This window comes from Eucalyptus grandis, chromosome 6, assembly GCF_016545825.1.
Source record: "Eucalyptus grandis isolate ANBG69807.140 chromosome 6, ASM1654582v1, whole genome shotgun sequence".
Taxonomy (NCBI): Eukaryota; Viridiplantae; Streptophyta; class Magnoliopsida; order Myrtales; family Myrtaceae; genus Eucalyptus; species Eucalyptus grandis.
In genome coordinates, this window is record NC_052617.1 from 48,936,845 (window position 1) to 48,962,000 (window position 25,156).

The 25,156-nt window shown below is 40.7% G+C and overlaps 2 protein-coding genes across 2 annotated transcripts; one reads left to right on the plus strand and one right to left on the minus strand.

Moving 5' to 3' along the window:
• Positions 1 to 115: 115 nt before the first annotated feature.
• On the minus strand, positions 116 to 2,137 carry LOC104450464. The gene is made up of 3 exons (XM_010065032.2): positions 1,827 to 2,137; positions 1,562 to 1,735; positions 116 to 1,429 (listed from the first exon to the last, which is right to left on the minus strand). Exons 1-3 carry the CDS (start codon positions 2,064 to 2,066, stop codon positions 1,364 to 1,366), a joined length of 480 nt encoding a protein of 159 aa, XP_010063334.1. The 5' UTR covers positions 2,067 to 2,137; the 3' UTR covers positions 116 to 1,363.
• Positions 2,138 to 16,949: 14,812 nt separating this feature from the next.
• On the plus strand, positions 16,950 to 22,398 carry LOC104450466 (nitrate reductase [NADH]). Its single transcript, XM_010065034.3, is given in 5 exon segments — positions 16,950 to 17,137; positions 17,140 to 18,079; positions 18,702 to 18,842; positions 19,740 to 19,972; positions 20,795 to 22,398. Coding segments are annotated over 5 exon segments (2,709 nt in total). The 5' UTR covers positions 16,950 to 17,074; the 3' UTR covers positions 22,127 to 22,398.
• Positions 22,399 to 25,156: the final 2,758 nt, after the last annotated feature.

The following is a 25,156-nucleotide window of genomic DNA, read 5'->3' on the forward strand; positions in this document are numbered from 1 at the left end:
GCAGTTGATCTTTCGACATCGTATTCCTCCACTCTGTTATTAGAGCTTCTTTTCAGCAGCCCCGTCTACTCCTAGAGTCAGACGGAACGCTGTATTTTCTTCACTCCACTCTGTTATTAGAGCTTCTTTTCAGCAGCCCCGTCTGCTCCTAGAGTCATAGACGGAACGCTGTATTTTCTTCACGGGTGAAATGCTGTAACGATCCCGTAGAATTCCTGGAACCTCTCGTCCAGTCGTCTCGTCGTTGAGCCCGACTCTAGGGCCAAGAAAAGTCTCCGGGGGAAGAAGAAAAACCGTGTCCTGCACGAGGACGACCGGGGGGCCCTGCGGAAAAGAAAAACACAACCCTCGTCCCTTCGCCAAATTGTCGATTCTTAATCTATCCTATCAGCCGTGCTATGCATAGTTGACCGATGACTTGTGAGCGGTGGATGCACATGAAAAGAAAAAGCAGGTTTTGCGGAACATACTGAAAATCCTTCATGTGATGACCGACTGTGAGTGGACAACAAACACTATTTAAAATAATTCTTTCGATTTCGCTACGAGGATACTAGATTTGTGTAAATACTTTATACCATATCCCTGGAAAAATTATTAAAAAAATCATAAATATGTGACAATTCAATTCTAAATTTTTTAATTTAGCTAAGATATATAGGCGTTTCTTTAGAATATATAGCTAGTAGGCTATTACTAATAGGAAATAAAAGATCTAAATCTCTTATAAATGGAAAAAGAAAAGAAAAGCAGCTACCTTGCAATAAAAGTGAAACTATTTGGGAGCTGAACTGAATCAATCACTGTCATATGGAAGGACATGAACCATATGCGAATTAACGACGGTTACTTGAGAGCATTTACGAAATCAGGGCAGACACTACCTTCTGCTAATTGAGATTTGGCAATTAATTGTATCGTTAGTTGGAGAACTCTTTCCTAATATATGTTTATAAGCAATCGCTGTCTTTAATCCAAGATCCCTCAATTCTCTTTTTGTCCTTCAAATATTTCTATCGACCTGGTATGCGTTTGTTGGCAAAAAGCGCGCTGATCAATTGCTGAATTTGAAGATATCGGCGTCTGAGAAGTTCATGGATCTGCCGCTAACGAGGATGAACCAAGAAAAAAAATCGAGGGAATGACTAAATTAATGAGCACAGACGAAAATATACAGAAACCGGAAAGCGCAGACTCGAATGATTATATATGATGCGATGCGCGCCCGTCGTCTCTCACATGTTTATGAATATATTAACGTGTAAATCTCGATCAGATGAAGAGTCCCAGGGCTACAGCAATGGAATTTACTATGCCAATCGATTAAATACCTCTTCCCACAACTACTCATGTGCACCTCTTGTCATGATGATCCTTTTGCGCACTTCCATCCGCATGATAACTTTCCGAGCATGCGTCTGAATTTCCTCTGTTGAGACAAAGATAGAAGGGAAGAAAAGCGCAAGAACGTTATCACCACAAAATAATGCAAGTTGATTGAAGAAGTAAATGAACTCGTCGCAAAGAATGATTATGAAAAGGTTCTGTAAGAATTCCTTACGTAAAAGGGCATTTTACTTCTCTGATTGGCACGCTCAGGAGTCACAGATCTTTCTTCTTCTTCATCGTCGGACCCGAGGTGCTCGTATCTCCGACTCTTGTTCCGTCGCCGAAGAATCCGATCGAGACATATTCGGAGCCTCTTTGGCCCAGCTTGGGCTGACCATCCACTCTTCTGCATTCGAAAGCAATGCACGCACGTTAATTCACCCACCACATGATCAAACCGACGCGAAGATTAGCCCGTACAAATAATATCTGAGTACCCTATGCTCGGTCCGCTGCGCTGCTGGTTGAGAGCCGCCACTGGTTCTCATTCCTCTTGCATAGGCAAGGAGCTGAGCGCGACGATCGTAACCGTCTGTTCCCGGAATTTGAGGGTTTTCGAGGAATGAGCTTGGCTTGATCTTTGTGGTGGGATGATTAGGGTTTCGAGAGGAAGACGATGATGGTGATTCGACATAGATGGAGATGATGACTGGATCGGTGTTCGCCGATCTCTTCATGGATGGATCGTGAAAAGTGGTTGAGGATCGACCGAACAACTTAGCAGATTGATAAAACTAGGGTAGTTATAATACTAGCAAATCTCAAGGGTTTTAGTTTGCAACCTCTCATGGATTAAAAGTTAAGTTGTTGAGGTAACTTTGGCTTTATGCTTCGGACTACGTCAGCTCTCGTCTTAAACTTTCATTAGTTTTACATTGGGTTTGACCTTCAATGTCATTCCCCTTACTACTCGTTATGGACAATATCTGATATTCAAATATTTTGCCCGATCAATCTCCATAAGAATATGAAAATGGCATTCATTTGCATCAAGTAAGACTCCATGAGAGCGAGGCCAACGTGGCCTCCTAGAGATGGAAAATGTGATCAGCACACGAGATGTGTCACACTCAAGTTGAATGCTTGCCCGCTACGTTAATATTTTACAGGGTCAATATAGAGGTCATAATTACTGACACGAGATCTTGATTTGGTTCCTTATTCCTGAATTCTATTCCAGGTATGATCCAATTTGAGATAAATTCTTGAGATCGGTCAGAAGAAAGTAAATTCTCGATAGATATTATTGCCTCTAGTCCAATTGTGAAGTGCCTTTCTATGCATCTATGATAATGTCATTTTTTTAAAGGTTTCCTTCGTGTTCCCTTCGCAGTTACAGGCGTGAACCTAATCATATATATCAATCAAAATCAAATATGTCCAAGATTAATTGAATTGATCTCAGCCCTTTAGATCGTTTGTGGAGTTGGACAATGAATTAGATAGCAATCTTTTTGTCCCCTAGCAATCGGGACTTATTCCCGACGACTAGCCCTCTTAGTCTTATTTTTGCCATGATCCGTAACCACTTCCCTAATAATGATGAACTTTCCACCTAATCCATTATCTATACGTTCCCTGGTCCAAAACACTCTAGTGGAAAGTGAACGGTGGAAAAAATTCAGAAAATCATAAAAAAATCGGAATAATCGTCGTCCATGTCTACACCGGAGGCTCATCGGAGACTGCACTATCCTCAACTGATCGAGCCAAATTTGGCTTTGTTGAGGATTGGGGAAGCTAGATTTGGCACCGCCGCCGACGAGGGAGCCAATCTCGGTCGGCTCAGTCGTCGTCGAACCCTCATTAACGGGACGTATGGCCCTCAAGTACTAGCATTTCATCACCCTCACTTGTGATAATCTTTGAATCTCCGGTCACCGTCGCCAATCACCCGACGACTTTGGACTTGAGTAATGCTAAGATAATTATCGCCAAACTCGTTTACGAAAGTAACATGACAAATTGAAATTAGTCATTTAAGTCCGCGAATCCATTTAGGCACTCAACATGTATCCGTCACATGACTCAATTGATTCGATAGATACCATAGCATACACCCATGATAGTCGTTTAAGATTTGCATACCAATGTTCTTGTTTCTTTATTATTATTATTTTTGTTCTTTTCTTTCCCATAACAGAAAAAGAACATAAATTTATTTAGTAACACCAGTTAATTTTTTTATTCCTCGGAATAGAAAAGTAGCTAGGGAATAAATTTGGAACATGAGTGAGAAGTAGAAAAAAAGTAATTTTGTATTCCTAAGAACAATTTCTAGAAATAAGTTATTTCTTTTTTTTTTTTTTTTTTTTTTTGTTTCTTCTTCTTCCACTTTTAATCAACTAGCGGAGACTCGCCATCATTGTTGGTCGTCAATCGCTGCTGTCGCCACCGCTGATGGTCGGTAGTCGGCCGGGTGTTCGTCGTCGGTTGCGACCATCGGTCGCCGACTACCACCGCTAGTAGCCACCAGTAGTCGCTACCGTCGATTGCTAATCACTACCGCCGCTACCGACTAGAGGAGGAGAAAGAAGAGAAGGAAAAAGGAAAATATAAAAAAAATATAAAAAAATTAAAAGAAATTCTATGACATAAAAGAATTTGTGAGTCGTACCAAATGCATTCTTGTTCTTTTTTTTATTTTATTTTAGGAATATAAATTTTTTATAGTTACTTGAACGTGTTATTTTATTCAAAAATTATTATAAGAAATAGAAATAGAAAAAAACTATTTTTGAAAAGAAATTATTCCCGGAATAGAATTATTATCAAATGCAGTCTTAGTCTCATTAATTGTATTTCTAATTGAAGTATGAGACCTTACATGTTATTGCTCAATTTTCAAAAACATGTATGCATAGTTTCTATTGTGGGCGATCTTAATAAGTGTCCTGAAGACACTCATTGGCAAGACCCGATTGATCTACTATTCTTTGTATTTCGAACATTCTTCCTTAATCCTCTAGACTTGCTTTTGCAATTGAATCTAGCTGTAAGGTTTAATTTCTCTTTACATATTTTGCATGGATACAGCCGGGATGCCGCGATCTAATCAATTCGTAGGAGGAAAAAGATGAAGCTCCAAGGTGAAACCCTTGAAGCTCATCCTTGGGTTTTTGCTAGTTCCTGGATTTATCGTGCATTTCACGATAGAAAGATCAATCAAGCCCAAATTCCAAAAGAAAGAAAGAGAAGAAAGAAGGGAAAGGGAAAGGCCATTCTTCGTTTCTACATTCTTGAGTTCGTATGATTTTTGTTAGAGTGAGTTGGGAAATGATTTTACGGGTTAAAGTTGATGATCCCCAATTACTTGTACATACTGCTTATTCTCAAGAAAATTTCAACTAATGGTCTAAATGCTCTCATTTTCTCAAATAAGAGTTTAAAATGAACTTTATTTCAAATAAGAGTCTAAAGTGATCATATGTCAATGAAATGCTTTTATTTGAAATTTTCCCATTATTCTTTTTGAGGTAGATGAAATTATTCTTTTTGAGGTAGATGAAATGCAAGTGATGAATTGTGAAGAAGGATAACTCTTGAATGATTTAAAATTGAACTAGAGATGTGGGATTCAAACTCAAGACATCGTGTCGTGATGCAAAAATTAGTGCAAGCAAAATGAAAATTCCAAAAGTCTAAACTTTTGGAGGAGCACACCAACATATATATAGTGCATTAATATCCATTTTAATTAGAAAGCTTGCGTTTCTTTTATTCCAATCCTAGTCTCATTTAGGCGTTTGATTAGTGGATTTCTTAATTCTTTTTACCAAAAAAGGTACTAAAATCTTGGGTCGTGTAAATCTGTGGTCACTCGATTTCAGTGACCTCGTACCTGTCTATGTGGGGTTGCTGGTGGTCCACGATGTTGGATATCTAAGGCTAAGTAGTGGGTATGATAATCCCTGCGGGGAAAGACGACAATGGTGCCGAGAATTAGGTGGCACTGAATTAAGGGTCGATGATCGTGTTGGCGCAATGACAACGGACTTAAATAATAATGTCGTTTATGAACTTCTATTTCAACTCCGTGTGAATCATCCACCACCCTTCATTATGATTGATGTCCTCGCATTCTCTAGTGATTGACATTGACATCTTGATCCTCCCTCTTATAAGAACTTAATTTTTTTTTTTTAATTGAAGTCAATTCCTTTTCTTTCCAGGTTTTGTTCTAGATTTTTGTGTGAGTTGTGTTAATGTCATAAAAGTCACTGACTTCTATATGGTGCTTCTACATTGTCTAGTTGATGGTCTATCGAACTCCTTTATAGTGATCTTGGGGGCCCACTCAAATGAAATCAATAGATGGCTTTCCATATTATGTTATTTTCATGGATGATTATATCAGATACATCTAACTCTTCTCATTAAACAAAAATCCGACATTTTCTCCCTATTTCCAAACTTCAAGAATTTGGTGGAAAATTACTTTCAAAATTTCATAATATTATACTTTGATGGTGGTGGAGGATATTAAAAACTAAAAGGATTTTCTTTATCTCATGTGGTTGCACATTTACAAACACTTACATACGCTCCCCACATAATGGGATTGCACGATGTCATTATAGATATGTTATTGAAACAAGTTTTACATTGCTTTATCAAGCATATCTCTTCCATCCTTGTTTTGGTCTTATGCTTTTAAAGCTGCTTCATTTCTAATAAGTCATTTAACTATACCAATCTTAGGACTCAAAAGTCTTTTTGAGGCTCTCTTTGACACCCGTTTAAACTACTCAAAACTTTGAGCTTTTGATTGCCTGTATTATCCTTGATTTAAACTATATGATAAGCACAAACTTGAATCGATTTAAATCTTGTTTTTTTTTTAGTTATGCTCTCTTTTTAAAGTGCTTACAAGTATTATGATCGTCAGCAAAACAAAGTTTTTGTCTTATGTCATATGGTGTTTGAATTATTCCATTTTTCTCATTCCAAACACACTAAAATGCTCCATTGCATCACTTCCCAATTCCTATTTGTACAACCTCAAAGTACTTGTGCACCGTCCCATTTTTAATAAAGAATTTGGCCAATTCTTTCAACAATAGACAGTTAAGGTATAACATGAACAATCAAACAAGTCATACAAATTCCAAATGGCCTTACAACTTTAGTGAGAAATACCAATTTAAATCCCCCAATGGAAATCCATCATCGGCCACTCAAGTCCTATCTATGCCTCCCACAGAGTCAAACACTTCATTTGGCTCCTTTACCGCAATTCCTTCAATGCCACATGTGTTTGACTAATTTGGTGCGCTGTCATGTTAGAGGAGTTAAATGCAATTCTTCAAAATAGTACATTGCAACTTGTACTGCTTGAGCCTCATAATAATATCATTGTCCGCAATTAGATATTTCAAGTCAATCGAATCTCAATGGACTACACTTGCAAATTATTCTTTCTCCATCACTTTATGCATTCTTTGATGCTGATTGGGCAAGCAAACAAGATACATTGGAGTGCTATTACATAGATTTTACGTTATCTCAAAGGGACTATCAATTTTGGATTACACTTGTAAAGTAGTCTTTCTCCATTGTTTCAAGCACTCTTTGACGCTGATTGGGCAGACAATTGAGATACAATGGGGTGCTATTACATATGTTTTACATTATTTTAAAGGGACCATCAATCATGGACTACACTTGCAAATTGCAAGTAGTCTTTCTCCATCGCTTCATGCATTCTCTGATGCTGATTAGCAGGCAATTCGGATGGCCATGAGCCTGCAACTGCTTGTATAGTTTATGTTGGCTAGAATCCTTTATCATGGTGCTCTTGAAAGCAAGTTGCTCATTCATCAACTGAAGCCAAGTATTGTGTTATTGTTGTGACAGTTTTTGAGCTACCATGGATTCAATCTCTCTTATGCATGAACTTGGAGTATCTTCTTTGACTACACCTAGCGTTTATTGTTATAACATTGATGCTACTTATGTGTGTGCTAATCTTGTTTTTCACTATAACATGAAACACATTGTTATTGATTATCACTTTGTTCATTACATGGTTAACAAAGGTTGGATATGAGTGTGTTGTGCTCATGTGTCCACTATCCACTTGCAGATGCACTGACAAAGCGTCTTGCACAACAACATTTTATTAATTTACGATCCAAGATCAGCATTCGCGGCGGAACACCCTTGCGGGAGCATATTGAAGAAAATATCTTTCGATTGTAAAGCAATTCCAAAAATTGCTCTCTCAAATCAAGACCCGTCAAGCAATTCTAATACTCTTAGTAAGTGCAGTAAGATTTTCCATGAAGAAAGGCTGTAGCTCGGGAAAGTTATTCCATTGCATATATTCTAGCTAATGTCATTTTGTAAAGCGTCAGCTATCTTGTACTTTGAATACATGTAAAAAATAACACTACCATATCTCGTCCAATTCTCTAGTGGCATCATCATTAACCTTGAAGAATTATCCTGACATTATACTCATAGTCGTACGTCGTAACTCACATAATCTGAAACTGCAAGAATCAAACAATGGATGCGTTTAGATCTGCAATTTTCTGCAAACTACAACTATGGAGTTCTATTTCAGTTAATCTTCAAGAATGTCATCGAACTTATTTCTTTATTTTTCCGAAAGAAGCAACGAAAGATCTGGATCTGGCCAAAACAACAAAAATGGTACGATTATGCGTGTCTCAAGCTTACAATTCATGTTTTTATAATTGGCACGCTAAAGGGTATTTTATTATGATATTTGCTGCTCAATTTGTTATGTTTTCCTTTTGTTTAAGTAAACATAAGTGCAACTAGTGCTGTGCATTCGATTTAGTTCTACCTGGAAACTGGTCCAAATTGGCCCCTTGGCCCCGGAAACCGGTTCGGTTTTCAGTTCCAAAAATGGTGGTTCCCGGTTCTGAGTTCAGAACCATCCGAAAACTGGCATTGCAAATCCTGTTTCAGGGTGGAACTATACCAATTGGGCCAAACTGGAAACCAATCCATAAAAGCCCTCGTTCTTTTTTAATCTTGCCGCTGGTGCCACTTTCTTCTCTCTCTTTTTCCCTGCCCTCTCCGGCCTTACTCGTTCACAAGTCTCTCTATTGCTCTCGAATTTCCCTCGCTGGCTCGAGCCTCGCGAGTCAAGCAATCTTATTAAATTTCGGGATAGCTCAAGAGCAAACACATTTTCACGGGATTCCGCTTCTGTACTTAATGAATGCGAAAAGGACAATGCACTCTCAACATACGTGAAATATTCGCTCACTTACCTTATTCCTTTTTGTTCTAATATTTGGGACGCTATATGGATTACATTATTACTATTGTTACACAATTTTTCTTTATGCTACTTCAATATTTTTACATACAGGGGTAACGCTTGATGAGTTGCATGCAAACATATACGCAATTCAATCTCTCTTGACATCCGGATGCAAAGATGATAACCCAATGTGAAAAGATAACTAGTGTAAGAACTTTCATTTTCCAAATACTGTTACTATCCACTTATGCGTTTTAGATGATCTCTATGGAACAATAAAGGAAAACTAAGAGATTACTGATGTGTTGCAACTCATGCAGTTGCATAACATGGAGTGAGCTTATACACTATTTTACATACTGTCGCGAATTACAGTCTTTTACTTTTATAAACTGTGAATTTTCGATAATTAGTTGAGCTAAAATTAGGCTCTCTTCTTTCTGCACCTTATACATCCGTTCGCATTATCATGCTCACACACCAAGTGTGGTCTGCTTGACATTGATCATCATATTGAAACTCAATGGTTGTCTCTCATAGGTGTTCAAGTATAATCTCATACCATTTAACTATGTGATTAAAAGTTCTTATATACATGTAATCTCCTTCCACCTAATAATTTAAGATTTTATCTTGGAGTTTCCAACATGGTATCTAAACATAGGTTTAGAATTCAAATCGTGGTACTCCCTTCTCAAAAACTTACAGCCCGTTGTTAGGTAACCACAACTGGCTCCCACCAAATAGGAGCCACTGATTTTACAACCCTTCATACACGGTCAAATTATGCCTTATATATATGTAATGCACATTTTTTAAACTAAAATAACAAATAACAAATTTACTTTTTCTTTTGAAATTCTTTCACTTAATATAAAACTTTCGGAATTAGAACGGAGGTGGCCCCTTCATCCACCAATGACGTAGGTACTAGATCATGGATGATAACCTAAAAAAGGGAACATGAAATTAGATGTAGAACATTTCCGAGATAGGCTAATGCGATATCATGAATCAGTTACTCATGCATTTATTGCATCTTTTCCAACAAGGATTATCCAAATATAATTCTCGATATATATAATTATATGATCTAGATACACGTGAGTCTAGCTCTTTTAACGGGCCACGAGCTAGTATTCCCTCCACATAATATCTTAATCTTTCACGTTTAACTTTTTCACACGATGCATGTATTCGGAAAGACGTAGGTCAATGGTATATCAAGAATTCGAGCTTGGCGGAGGTGAGACACATTCTTTTCCACTAAAATTAACAAATATACATTTTATTTTGAAATTCTTTCCTCTTAATAGAAATTTTTTGGAACTAGAGAGTCGATGGCCCTTTGTTCTGCCAGTGACGTAGATACTATATCACAGATGATGGCAAAAAAAGGAAACACGAAACTAGACAAGGAACATTTCAGCGATAGGCTGCTAAGAGATCGTCAATCACTCATTCACATGCATATTTATTACATCTTTTCCATCATATATCATCCATACATAACTTTTTCGACGTAGATAATTACATGATATATAGATATACACGAGTTTAGCTCTTTCGACGGGCCACGAGCTGGTATTCCCAAAAGCCAAGGGGCCAAAAATATCCCAGCGCCACAGGGCCAAATGAAAATGTGGCCTCTGTGGCATTTCTTTTGTGGAGACAATCGTGTCCAAGTGGGAGAGCCAGACGAATGTAGGCTAGCATCTGCTCCTCTCTTTTTACAATCGTTGTTATCATTATCATATTTATAAACATTATCGCTACTATAATTATATTATTATTTGTTGTTATTATCATAGTTAGAAAGACAACTGGCAATACCTTTTCTTTTATATTGCATCCCCTCCCGATGACCACTTCAGTACAGTCACGTCACCCCCTCAATGTGAGGAGAGGAGAAGTGTGCCAACCGTGTATTGCGAATAATCGAATTAAATTTGCTGGCCCCCACGATGCATGGGCGTGATTCGACTCTTGGCGAAACCCTAGCTCTTTTCTCTGGCTGGGACACTACACTCCACATGAGACTAATTTTGTCACTGGCCTCTCATGGGGAGGAAAATTGATCATGAATTCTATCATTAGTTTGCTGAAACCCTCGTAATATATAGAATAGTCCCATTGAGATAGAGTAATGAAAAGGGCTTTGTTTCTTTACCATTGGTACAAAGTATAGGACCTGAATAGTCCCATTGAGATAGAGTAATGAAAAGGGCTTTGTTTCTTTACCATTGGTACAAAGTATAGGACCTGAGTTTCCCAAGCATGACCCTTTTTTTCCAATTATTTGCTACAGTGTATTAGGCGTCGATTGAGTTTTACTCGACGCTAAAACCGCTTGAGTGAATGGAACATAAAACGAAATGAATTATATAGCGTTTGCGTCAAGGGATGCGATGTATGCAGCATATTAATATGCGACGGATGCATCATATTAATCAATAGATGATTTCTGAGACATTCGATATATTTTTTCCGATAATCTATCCACGCGAAAGATATCTTTCGAGTACATCATCCGTGTCGTGATCATCTGACTAATTCTATCGAAATAAAGAAAATTTGGCTGAATCTATGTAACATACCATCATTATAATCTTTTTATTGCTGACGATGTATCTTGATATGTGATTGATCGAATCCATTAAATTTAACCTACTTCACAATAATTGAGAGAGAGAGAGATGTGTGGTAAAGAAAGATTCAGGGAAGAGAGAGAGAGAGATGTGTGGTAAAGAAAGATTTAGGGAAGGGAGGGGTCAGGCAAGGGTACAAAAAGCGGGGGACGGCTTATGGATGTGCGAGAGGGCTAAGTTAAATAGGCAAATTGGCCTTTAGGTGATGCAATGGGTCACCTCCTTGGTTTGGATGGTACGGACCCGATGCGATTCCCCCCATCTTTCTCTCCCTCCCTTACTGAAACTCCGCCCCAGGTTTTCTTTTTCTCATTGGCCGTTGGAGCCTCCATGCGCCACTTCCCATCGCCTCCTTCCCCCCCACCATTTTTGTCCACTTCATCCCTCCCTTCCTTCCTCCCTCGCTTCCTTCCGTAATATTCTCCAATTTGACTTCCTCCTTTGAATTAGCTTCCGATGCTGGATAAGATTACTTATTCCAATGGGGACCTACTCTAGATCACCTGCACCTTGCCAAACCCTAATCGATGGGCAGTTACTCTCCTGTTCTTCCTTTTTTTAATCCCCAAATGCACATGAACTTGTCCCTACACGATTGCTCTGAAATAGCAACCCCGCTTAGCCCCTCGCGTAGCGAATTCCCATTGGAGTTACCCCAAATGGAGAACCTATTAGGTTATTCATCAGCTTGCCCCAACACGATCGGTTGGCTGTTGCATTCGGGGAAGTTGGCACCCAGACAGGGTAATTCTGGATTCGTGTAATCTTTCAATTGGAAGAATTTAGACACGTAAAGGCATATGTGAAGCCAAACCAGCGAGACAAACGAGAAAAAGAAAAGGTCCACGAGGCATGAGCTTTGAGCAATACAACTATATCATGTGATTCGGCGACTGGGTTATGATAAGATGGCTGTACTTAACAAGAAGCACGGCGTTTTGGTAAACCGACTGGAAATTAATATTATGCATGTCATTCATCAGAAACCCTAGCCATCTCTAGTTTTTTTCTGGGGAAGGGTTGTCTGTGGTTCACACACGGTCTGTTCAAACCATGGAAGAAATGACATCGCCGTGGATCCACGAAGAAAGTCCACCCCATTTTCTGAGCTTGTAGTTTTCGATTAATTTAAACATGGCCATCGAGAGAAGATGGGAACGACGAAGAGAAAGACCACATGCCCTCAAAATTCCGAATCTGGCTTCTTATTATTGATGATTGATACATATCTATGTGTGTTAGATTGTAGGGCGTTTTTCCCATCTAACTTGACCTGGAAAAGTCACATTTAGGACGTGAACAATCATCCTAAGTGAATATCAAAGCCGCAAAGAATTATAATTTTAAAATAGTTGAAATTAATTTCACCTTGCCATATATGTTTGGCTGCTTCTCCAGTTCGACAAGAAAAACTTTATAATGGAAATCAGGCCTTCCATCTCAAGAGCGCGACACATCCATTTCATTTCGCTCCATTCCTATTCGACTTCGGAATAAAATTTCAAAATGCACTCGCTTGCCTCTTTCTATTTTTATATTGTGATTTTGGTATTTTCAACTTCCTTTAATTTTTTTTCGCCTTAATCCTCTGAAAACGTGTAAGAATGAAATGCTATCCCGACTCCTTTGTGACATGAGCAAATGTAACCTAGTCGTTAGTTATTTATGTCATCGTAGACAATATGGTAACATGCACATCACTTTTACACTTTGCAATCCTTAAACATGAAATCTATCCGATCTTTTAAGCTTCACTTATACTAATGGCAGGTTGGGGGAGAAAGAATCGATTGCGTATAGGTCATATTTATAGCGAGGTTCTATGGTTCCACTTAGGTTCCATTGAATATCTAAGTATAGTTACTTTAAAGATATTTATTAGGTGCACCAGCAGTATAATAATAATAATAATAAAAATAATAAAAATAATAAAAATAATAATAATAATAATAATAATAAAGACCTTCACATACATAATTTGGTGAAACAAATGTTTAAGAAGTTATGAACATTAGTACATAAACAATTTAAGACCCTCTGTTGACTTTTTATTTTTTATTTTTGGTTTTTTGGTTCGTTTCTATTGTACTTGAAGCGAGTGCAAATTTTCCCTCACAGGAAGTCAATAATAGTTTTGGTAGATTTAAGGACGTCACGTGGTATATTATATACAAATTATAATGTGTTTTTTGATAGCTTAAACTTTTGAAAAGAACCCGATTTTAAAAATTTAGTATCATTTTTAAAGACCATAATATCGACCCCGACAATCTCTCTTATTTGTCCTGTCTATTACTCTTGTTTAACCATTTGCTTTCCCATATCAGGTTGTTCACTAGATGTATGTAGTTAGATCTATCTTTTATGTTTTCATGTGTTAGCATTAGCCTACATATGAGACGGAGTATTAAGTAATGAAAATTGAGAAGCAAGCAGTATGCATAACATATTTTCGTACATAACTTTTTTATCCGGTTCACCTGGGGAAGCAAGAATCCTCTTGGTGGGATCTGTTACAAATCTCGTTGAGACGGATTCCCTTAAAAAAGATGGCCGAAGTAAGCAAAATGATACCAAGATTCATATAATCACAAGTATGAAACGATGTTGGATGGGTCGAATTCTTATATCACATTTTAAGTTGATTTTCTTTTTTTTTGTTTACGATTTCAATCTTCTATCACATTCTAAACGATTGTATACTCATTACTTTTTCCATTTGATATTATAAAATGTACGCACTCGTCAGAGTTAAACTCTATACCGATATAACACAACATAGACATCTTGTCCCTTATTGTCATGATATCTTCATCATTAGCATCGTTAATTAAATAATCTGTATTAACCTTTCATATAATATGGTTTTATCAATCCAATTACTGTAAATGGAACTTCAAATTGAAAAAAAAAACTTGAAATAAAAAATGGTCTTTAGCATGCTCGTTTCAAGAAAAAATAAGTATGATGATAAATAACAAGTAACATTCGATGTTCAAGTCCCATTTACTTGTGGTGTGATTAAGGTTAATAAGAGACCAGTAAACTTTGTTTTTTCAAAAGAGAGGTTAACATGTTCACCCATAAGTAGATAAAAGATTAGTCGTTGTGTACATGATCAAAAAGCCTTAAAAGATTTGAAAGTCCACAATATATATCCTTCATGTACCGGATATTTTATTTTTTGGTCAGATATGTAATGGATATTTACTTTTCGCATTTAACGTCTTGAATGTTACTGTTCATTCTTTTTCACAACGTGCGCCTAAAAATCAGTATAGAACTCCGTCTAATGTTTTAATCTACGCTTGAATAATGTCACAAGATTATGCTCCCCCCATCGTAAAACCAAAAACCATTTGAAACGTTGAAATCAATGCCTGCTCAGGGATATTGCCCTCCGGTTTGCCCTTCCCAGGGTCCAAGAAAGGCTATTTGACAAATCTAAGCATTCAAACAGCTACCTACTTAAATTATTTTAAGTACATGCGCATACATAGTACATACCCACGTACGTACATACATACAGTGCGTGTCTGCATTGTGTGTGTATATCTCTCATGATGGAATTCCTTGAACCGAGACACCTTATGGTTGTGCGCTTTTACAATCAATCCATCATTGTGCATAATTCAACATATAGAAATGATTAGTAGGGTCGTTCTCTCTAATATAAAGCACACGTAATGGCTATTCCTAAAAAATAATCGGATTTTTTTTTTTGGTCATAAAAATAATCGGATTTTACATGTATAATCTTTCTCTTGCGGAGGTGAAGAGGCGGAGCCACTTCCCCAGCCCCAGGCGGTGTAGAGAAGCGGGGAAAATACAAGGAAAAAAAACAAAAAAAAACAGGTCATTTTCGACCAGAAAATATATCCATTGGTCAGACACAATTTACAATTTACAATAATAAAAATATTATAATTGTTCACAGTATCTTTGCGGGAAATACTAATGACGTAGGATGATTTATACGTGACCGTACGACAAAATTTGGGGACCAGTTCTGCTACGTTGGCCTCTTCATTTTCTTATTTAGAAAAGGTGATGTAGGAATCAATCATACTATTGGTGAGGGTTTTACTCACGAAAGAAGACTTTGAGAAAAAGGACTCGCCTCTTTGCTTTGAGTCAAAATAGCATCATGTATTGATTGAACTTGTGAATCCAATGTCGGCTAATGTAAATATTAGAATTATCCGACGAAGTGATGCACGTTATTCAAAAGTCAAAGGGGTCTTCTTGCTAGTATATCGAGACTTCGTGCAAAGTTTGGATTTATGTGATGAATTATATGTAGGCATATGATAGAAATATGTCGCTTTGTGGCCTGTAAAATCCCATGTAAGAAAAAGTAAGTATCCATGGGTCGTATTTAGGGGTTGTGCAAAAAAATTAAGAATTGCCTGGAACGAATTAGAGTAAAATTGGCGATTCTTAGTCCAATCTACTAGAATCAAAGAATATTGGTCCATTTAACGGTTCCAAGTGTGTGGAACTGTCTACCCAAAACGGATTGGTATGTGTACATATTATTTGTTTTTTCTATGTTTTACTTTTTATGATTGAAACTTTTCCTTTTTGTCTTCTCTTTGTCTTTCGCCTCACTCATCTTATAGCTTCGCCTCCCTCTCTCTCTCATTCTCGCTCTTGGTGGCCTCCAATCTCGGTAATACCTATCTCACCCTCACTCTCAATTGCCTCCAGCCTTGTTGCTCCCTCTGTTCCTCTTGCTCCCGCTTGCCTCCGGCCTCCAATCTCGTCACTTGCTCTCAGGTCACGCACCTCTTCCAAGTAGGGATATGATAGTCCGGTTCCTAAGTAGGTTCACGAAATCAATAAGTGGTTCCTAATTTCAATTTTTTGGAATTGATCCTTAGCGGCGGTTCTCGATTTCAGGATATTTTAGAATGGGAATCATCTACTCTAGAACCAATCACCCCTAATTGTATTAGGATGAGGTAAGATGATTACGATTTTCCAATTTTGGCGGCATGCTCCGCTGGCAAACGGTTTTTGGCTTAAACAACAACGGAGAAAAAGGCAGTCTGCCCTCATGCAAACATGAAAAAAAAAAAAAACAAAGACGAAAAATAGCGATGTTGTCAAATATCGAATATAAATAAGCGGTGGCCATTTCTCTTGGCCTGCCCTTCTTCCTTTATGCGTCTCCATGTGTGTTTGTGGCTCTGGCCAAACACCCCTTCGCTCTTGGGGCCGCATCCACCGCTCAATCAAAAAATAATTCAAAAAGTATCACGTAAAGATGATATATATCTCACGAGATACTAAAGAGGTTTTTCTATTACGTTTTAAATTAAATAGAAGATGAATATATAAATATGGTGTGGACGGAAAAAGGAATCAAGAAAATTATCACATCGAATTGGTACATTACCAAAAATTAGATTCGAATCTACTTGAATACATATATTTATTAGATTCGTGTAATAATTTCGTCCTGGAACGAAATGCCCAATTATTAAACTAAGCTCTTAATAGTAAAAGAACACCTCTTTCTCTCTCTCTCTCGCACGTATATGACGTCACGAGGTAGATCAGCTGGGACCCGGTGGGATCAGTCGCCTTCTCGCACGTTCGCTCCTCCAGCTTGGAGGGTGCTTATATATACTCGAAAGGACACCCCCTTCCTCCTCCGTCAAGGCTCGGACCAAAGAGAGAGAGAGAGTGAATCAACTTCCTTCCCCAGTCTGAGGGGAAAATAAAAAAGGGGGAAGAAAGAAATACTTGCAAGCGAAGGGGAAAAAAAAAAAGAGCTCAAAAAGTCAGTCCAATGGCGGCCTCAGTCGATAACCGCCAGTACCCCCACCTCGAGGCCGCCATCACAGGCGGCGTCGTTCGCCCTTCAAGCCCGGCCCGCCCCACCGCCCCGACTCCCCCGTCAGGGCCCGCGGCTTCCCGCCGACCGAGCCGGCCGGCTCCTCGAGCGAGGACGAGGACGGCGACGCCGAGGCCGAGGCGCAGACCGCCTACGAGGAGCTCATCAAGAAGGGCAACGCCGAGGTCGAGGCGTCGGTCCGCGACCCCCGGGACGAGGGCACGGCGGACCAGTGGGTCGAGCGCAACCCCTCCATGGTCCGCCTCACCGGGAAGCACCCCTTCAACGCCGAGCCGCCGCTGGCCCGGCTCATGCACCACGGCTTCATCACCCCGGTCCCGCTCCACTACGTCCGCAACCACGGCCCCGTCCCCCGGGCCTCCTGGCAGGACTGGACCGTGGAGGTCACCGGCCTCGTCAAGCGGCCCGCCCGGTTCACCATGGACCAGCTGGTGGACGAGTTCGAGAGCCGCGAGTTCCCGGTCACGCTCGTGTGCGCCGGCAACCGCCGCAAGGAGCAGAACATGGTGAAGCAGACCATCGGCTTCAACTGGGGCCCCGCCGGAATATCCACCTCGGTTTGGCGCGGGGTCCCGCTCCGCGACGTGCTGCGGCGGTGCGGGATCATGGGCCGCCGGGGCGGGGCCCTCAATGTGTGCTTCGAGGGGGCGGAGGACCTCCCCGGCGGCGGCGGGTCCAAGTACGGGACGAGCGTCCGGAAGGAGGTCGCCATGGACCCGTCCCGAGACATCATACTGGCGTACATGCAGAACGGGGAGCTCCTGTCGCCGGACCACGGGTTCCCGGTGCGGATGATCATCCCGGGGTTCATCGGCGGCCGGATGGTCAAGTGGCTGAAGCGGATCGTGGTGACGACGCTGGAGTCGGAGAGCTACTACCACTACAAGGACAACAGGGTCCTCCCTTCCCATGTGGACGCCGAGCTCGCTAATGCCGAAGGTACGGCGTTCCCCTCCGCCTGATTCATTTCCACTCACAGTACGGTGTCAAGATCCGCCACGATGCTTCAGATCTTAGCTCGTGCATCTAAAATGATTCCTAATTCCTCGATTTTTACGAGGAATACATTATTTCATGGACGAGAGAGACTGGAAATTTCTTTTTATTTTTCATATTGATCCTTTACCGATTGAAGAAAAAAAAATAAAAATCCGTTTCTATTAAGCAATGGGTGAAAAGACGGGGAGGGAACGATGCGTGCGGTCGATCCATTGGTGGAATGATTATTCGCTTCGTAGAAATTGCAGATTGGGTATTAATCAAGTCAATCTCCGCGAAGTCTATTCGCTCAGCTGGAAATGGACAGACCACAAAAGGGTCTTCCTTTCCATGGGGGTGGGGTTTGGTGGGGCTATGATTAATTGGTTTCGATGGGGACGTTGGTTTGGGATCTACCTTTGCCTTTTGTCAGTTAGTCTCTTTCGGATATTGAGGTTAAAAATCGTGGGTAACTTCTGAAGGTCTTCTTGTTTATTTCGTTATTGTTATGAATTGTTTCGGTCACGAGCTTGTTGGGACGAACTGAGGATGTGGTGGGTTTTGTTTTTTGGCTTTTGGACAGCATGGTGGTACAAGCCGGAGTACATAATAAACGAGCTGAACATTAACTCGGTGATAACCACGCCGTGCCATGAGGAGATACTGCCCATCAACTCGTGGACGACTCAGAGGCCCTACACGTTGAGGGGCTATGCATACTCCGGTGAGCCTTTTTCGAATTATCGTTCACTGGGATTTAAACGGAGACGGTTTGTTTGCACCTCTTTTTTGCGAAACAAAAACTCGGATCATCTTATCTATTTCCCACGCGCGAGTACAAAAGAATTGATCCTTGATGCATGCAAAGGTAGATGCTGTCCGGAGAAGCTTGTAGCGGGGTCCATGTGAATTCAATGCATATATTCGTTATATCGTGTATGTATGGGAGATCGAGTGAGATTTACGAAAATTAATAGATGTGGTAAATTGATTCGGTGAGAATAAGATGCCTGTAAGATCTTTCATTGTCTAGATATAGTAATTTTTTGCCCGTTTGAGTAGAAAGCTACACCTCTTAAATATGGATGTAGAAGGGTTTATAAATCGTACAAATAAAGATTTTCTAGTTTATTGATCACGTGGATTCCATATATATGATTCACATGTCAATGTTAGTAAATGATACTAAGCACAAGCTTTTCATTGTAAGGAATAGGTACTTCACAGAGCGATTACTCGTGGGATTTTTTCTAATTTAAAAAAAAAAAAGGCGGTTAGAAGTTAACTGTGGCATAAATAAAATTATCTGTTAATCAAAATTACTAAGGAATTATGATAATTAATCACTTTTTATGAAGTGGTTGATTAGGCATATTAGACATTCGGGAAACATGAGCACGGGAGCGGACTGGACTTTACTTCGGGCAATGTGTCTTTTTCTGTACGGTGAGCGTGACAGATTTGTGACACATTCGATGGTTCGAATTCACATATGAATAAAGATTTTTATTCATTCTTCATGCTGAGGGCAGCATGCCAAAGAAATATGGTACACACGAGGAGGAAAATATCTGGTGCTCACATCGGACTCCCTTTGTCGGATGACTCTGTGCGTGTGCAGGAGGAGGGAAGAAGGTGACGCGTGTGGAGGTGACAATGGACGGCGGCGAGACGTGGCTGGTGTGCGCGCTGGACCATCCGGAGAAGCCGAGCCGGTACGGCCGCTACTGGTGCTGGTGCTTCTGGTCGCTGGAGGTGGAGGTGCTGGACCTGGTTGGGGCCAGGGAGATCGCCGTCCGCGCCTGGGACGAGTCCCTCAACACCCAGCCCGAGAAGCTCATCTGGAACCTCATGGTATGTTCATCTTTTGAGGATTTTAAATTGATTCGTGATTTTTTTTTTTCCTCGTTAGGTCCGCGTCTTTTTCCCTATATCGTACGACGTGTGGTTGGTACGATAGAAGACCCATTTAAAAATGTTGTTTTTTTTTTTTTGAACAGCATTTAAAAATGTAGTTTAGTCACCGGAAAGTTGCTTTGTATGATGATTTTGGTGGAACTCTAAATGGGTTTTTTAAATCGTTTGGTCGTGTTTGAGAACCTAAAATGATTTTCCAAATCGGTGTTTATTATATGGAAAAAAAATGTATTTCATGTGAGGACGATGTGTAGATTAAGGAATTATAATAGATATGCACTATTAAGGAATTATAATAGATATGCACTATCATTTTATGTTTGCTATTAATATTAGCATGAAAGTAATTAATTATCATAAAACAAGAATTACCGTCGAGGACCGAATTATTAGGGCATGCTAGTAACGACCGCATGTAGTTTTCATGGGATGTAAGTGTATTAGAGACTGGGAAAAGGACCGGGCTTGCACGTAGTTGTCAAAACGAGATTGATACGGTATGGCAAGGATGACTTGTGCCCCTACGTCACTATATATAATTTGGTATAATCTGTGTTACGTTTGTCTGGGTTGGAAAGATTATACTCTCTGCAGGAAGGTAATAAGATAGATGGATTTCCCTTTTTCTCTTCAAATGTCTCGCTTTCCATGGTAATTCGAACAGGAATATATATAATATTCAGATCGGGACAAGTGGGTTGGTCCGCATTGACTTGGTCAACGGACGAAAAATTCTCATGGAATCTTTGACGGAAACAGGGTATGATGAATAATTGCTGGTTCCGAGCAAAGACCAACGTGTGCCGACCGCACAAGGGCGAGATCGGGATCGTGTTCGAGCACCCAACCCAGCCGGGAAACCAATCCGGCGGTTGGATGGCCCGGGAGAAGCACCTCGAGCGGTCGGCAGAGGGCAACCAGAGCCTGAAGAAGAGCGTCTCCTCGCCTTTCATGAACACCGCCACGAATATGATCTCCGCGTCCGAGGTCAAGAAGCACAACTCGGCCGACTCGGCATGGATCATCGTCCACGGTCACGTCTACGATTGCACGAGGTTCCTGAAGGAGCATCCAGGCGGCACCGACAGCATCCTCATCAATGCCGGCACCGACTGCACCGAGGAGTTCGATGCCATCCACTCCGACAAGGCCAAGAAGCTCCTCGAGGAATACCGCATTGGCGAGCTGATAACCACCGGCTACACGTCCGACTCCACCGTGTCCTCGCCGAATGACTCAACGCACGGGTCCTCCAACTTGACTCACCTGGCCCCAATCAAGGAAATTGTGCCCTCTCGCCCCGTTGCCCTTGTCCCTCGCGAGAAAATCCCGTGCAAACTAGTCGAGAAGACGGCCATCTCGCACGACGTCCGCATATTCCGGTTCGCTCTCCCGTCCGAGGACCAGGTGCTCGGGTTGCCTGTGGGGAAGCACGTATTCCTGTGCGCCACCATCGAGGACAAGCTCTGCATGAGGGCGTATACGCCGACGAGTGGAGTTGACGTGGTCGGTTACTTCGAGCTCGTGGTGAAAATATACTTCAAGAACGTGCACCCGAAATTCCCTAATGGTGGGCTAATGTCGCAATATTTGGAGTCGCTCCCCTTAGGCTCGTTCCTCGACGTGAAGGGTCCGCTAGGGCACATAGAATACACCGGACGGGGCCACTTCTTGGTGCATGGCAAGCCGAAGTTTGCCAAGAAGCTGGCCATGTTGGCCGGCGGGACGGGCATAACTCCGATTTACCAAGTGATCCAAGCGATCCTGAAGGACCCCGAGGATGAGACCGAGATGTATGTGGTCTATGCGAACCGGACTGAGGAAGATATTCTTCTAAGGGAAGATCTCGACGGGTGGTCGAAGAAGCACGACCGGTTGAAGGTTTGGTATGTGGTCAAGGAGCCAATTCGAGAAGGTTGGCAATATAGCACCGGGTACATCAACGAGGGCGTCTTGAGAGAGCACATCCCCGAAGGATCCGAGGACACGCTGGCGCTGGCCTGCGGCCCGCCGCCGATGATTCAGTCCGCAGTGCAGCCCAACTTGGAGAAAATGAATTACGACGTCAAGAATTCATTGCTACTGTTTTAGAAGAGGCAAAGGTGTACACACACATACATATAGGGAGAGAGATAAGCGAGAGAATGTAAATATGCTAGCGTTACATATCGTTACCACGTGCTATTCGTTGGTTCATCTCTTGTATGTGTCCTATGTATTATTGCGAGAATAAAAAGGGGGATAGTATCCATAGAGGCAGGGGTCTTTCGGCTTTCTTCTTTGTTAGGGATAGCACAATTTGTCTATCCTGTAGGATCAATTCAAGACTATTCTTTCAATATGAAGGAAAATTGGCTACCTAAGTGATGGTTCTTTTACTTGCGACCTTTTGAACGACCTTTTTCTTTCGTTTATTATATACGGTTAGTTACATGCAAAAAAGAAGAAGAAAACGACAGAATCTGCAGGTCGAATTGGATTGTTCACATTTTCCTCTGGATAGCGGTAATTTTAAGTATGCTTTATTCTAATTTGGGTATTTGGGCACTAAAGTTTGACAAATGTGAACTTTTTAATCATCGTTGACCAATCTCCAGCCGACGTAGGTAAATAACCGATTCTAGCGTAACTCAATTTCACAGCATTTTTATTTTTGTTTCTTTTGTTATTTCTTGCTAATTGGACTTTCGTTTTCCCTAACAGGCCCTCTATAACAAAATCCTAATCCTATGTCCTAAGTAATCGCCTCTTGTAGTTCCATGAATATCGAAACTCCTTTAAAGGGGTTAGTAACCTGCCAATTCCACATAGTCATTTATTATTGAAGTAATTTAAATTTATGGACCTTACGGTTTATGTAGTATATCTAATCAAAACACAACATGGGTGCTTAATATTTCTAGTGTCAAAACTCTTGATGGGCCACATCTCTGAATTAACCAGATCGAGCTAAACGACAGACGTCAAACACAACCGGTAATTTCGAGTGTTAAAGTAGTTTTCATAAACTAAACGGTCGGCGCAATTTGAGAGCGACAGACCAAGGGACCCCACAACATGAAGGATAAATCCTTGCTCTCAATAGATTACCACTCTGGATTAACCACATTGAGTGAAACCACAAACGTCAGCTACAACTGGCGATCCATAGTGTTAGAATAGTCCGCGTGAAAGGAACGGTCAGCACGATTTGAGAGAGATGGATCGAGAGGCGCCTCGTGACACAGAGGATGGAGGCCCCCACACATCCAAAGCTGGGGGTGTGCATCGGTGATTGGTGGATATGCACGTGCGAGGGAGGACCATCGCCACGTCCGAAGAGGACGACGGCTCTTGCAGGGAGCCAAAGGCGCCAAAAACCGCGACTAACGGGCACGGTTTGGCCCCTTGCGGCCCCTCTCCTTTGCTGCTTGGTGCATGGCAAGGGCCGTTTCATCTTCTTGTTTCTCTCGCCGCGCGCACTGACCCTAATAATTCAATCCCCTCCTTTTCCCCCCCTTGCCTCTTTTTTTTCTTTTTTCTCTCTTTTTTTCTATTTGATAGTACTACGTACGTGCCACTAAGTCGTTCCTTCCCCTTGCCCACGGAATCGACGTAGCCAAATCCCTCACGCCTCCCAAGAACGAAAACCCTAAATACAAAGGAATATATGTGCTTTCAATTTGGCCCAATGGGGGTTTTGAATATTGTGACCTTTATTTCGACTATCGTCCGATCACATCGATCTTCGCAGGGTCACAGCACATGCCCCGGTGACCCTGGCAGTAGTCGTCGACGAGGGAAAACGAAAGGGTGAGAAGTCAAGGAGAGGAACGCGTCCCGGATCGAGCGAGGCTTATCAAAAGAAAGTAGGATTTTCTTTACGGCGGTTCCTTTCTTTCCTTATACAGGGAACCAATGGGGTATGAACGTAAACAATGGCTTAAAATGGGCACCATCATCATCATGACTATTCGGTGGATATACTTTTCTAAAATAAGATCGGTTTTTCTTCTGACCCCTCTTCTCACGCCCGAGGCATGAGAAGGGGCGTATCGGTGAAGAGAAATATTGCATTATCTCTTGTCCATCTAAACCGTTGATAATATGTGTCTCACAATGAGATACGAATTAAATTGATGGATTATGTTAAAGTCTATAAACCTCATTATAACTCCTCACATCCATTTTAACTCGAATTGCGAGCTAAAAAGAGAGTTCATGGCCCGCCATAGTATTACTCCGGAGTTTGTGAGCATTAAGAGTGAGTCTCGTAGAGAACTTTTCGGGTGGTGCGATTTGAGAGCTAAAGATTGAAATAAAGAATATTCAGAAGTTCGGGGACAAGCCTGGGGTCTGCTCAAGATGGTCCATTTGATAATCTTCATGGATGGATTTGACACGTTCATGACGTTCAGATCCAGTGCACCAAGAAGCCAGGGGAAATTATAAAAAGATTCTTGAACTAAAGAATATTCAAAGGATAAGACAGAAGGCCAATAATAAATAAACAAGGTAATAACACGTCCCGAGATCTCTTCTAACACAGCACCTCAGCCTTGACCTGGGAATACTTAGGGTGCGCATGAGAACATTTCTTGGGGGGAACAATTTCTTTTCGTAAATAGTTCTTTTCTATTTCTATTCCTAACAATTTCGAAAGAAAAAACCCGTTTGATAACGTACAAAATTTCTATTTCGGAACAAAAAAAATAACAAAACACGTTTGATAACTCGCACAAATTTCTATTTCCGGAATAGAAAAAGAACAAAAACACGTTTGGTAATCGCACAAAATTTCTATTCCAAATTTTATTTAAAAAAAAAAAAATTAAAAATAAGAAAAATGCATAAATTAGGTATTACATAAAAATTGGCAAGATCAAAATATTATTAGATTAATAATACATTTGATTAAGTGTAAGCATTGTAGTTGAATATGCTTGTAACATAAGTGGTATTGTAATGGAAAGTGAGCTATTATTTTATATCTATGTGTGAGGATCTTTACATATGTTTTATAGCGTATTGAATTTATGTAGCGCTTTGTTGGAATCGGTATTCACAAAACGATGTTTTGAACTATAATTCTCAATAATATTTTTTCTTTTTGCGAATTTTAGCAAATATTGCGAAAAAGCA

Excerpts from the sequence above, each read along its gene's own strand:
- LOC104450464 (XM_010065032.2), bottom strand. The coding sequence starts at position 2,066 with ATGAAGAGATCGGCGAACACCGATCCAGTCATCATCTCCATCTATGTC. Across the intron at positions 1,736-1,826 it reads CGCAGCGGACCGAGCATAGG|AAGAGTGGATGGTCAGCCCA; the intron begins GTACTCAGATAT and ends TTTCGAATGCAG. Across the intron at positions 1,430-1,561 it reads GAAGTAAAATGCCCTTTTAC|AGGAAATTCAGACGCATGCT; the intron begins GTAAGGAATTCT and ends TTGTCTCAACAG.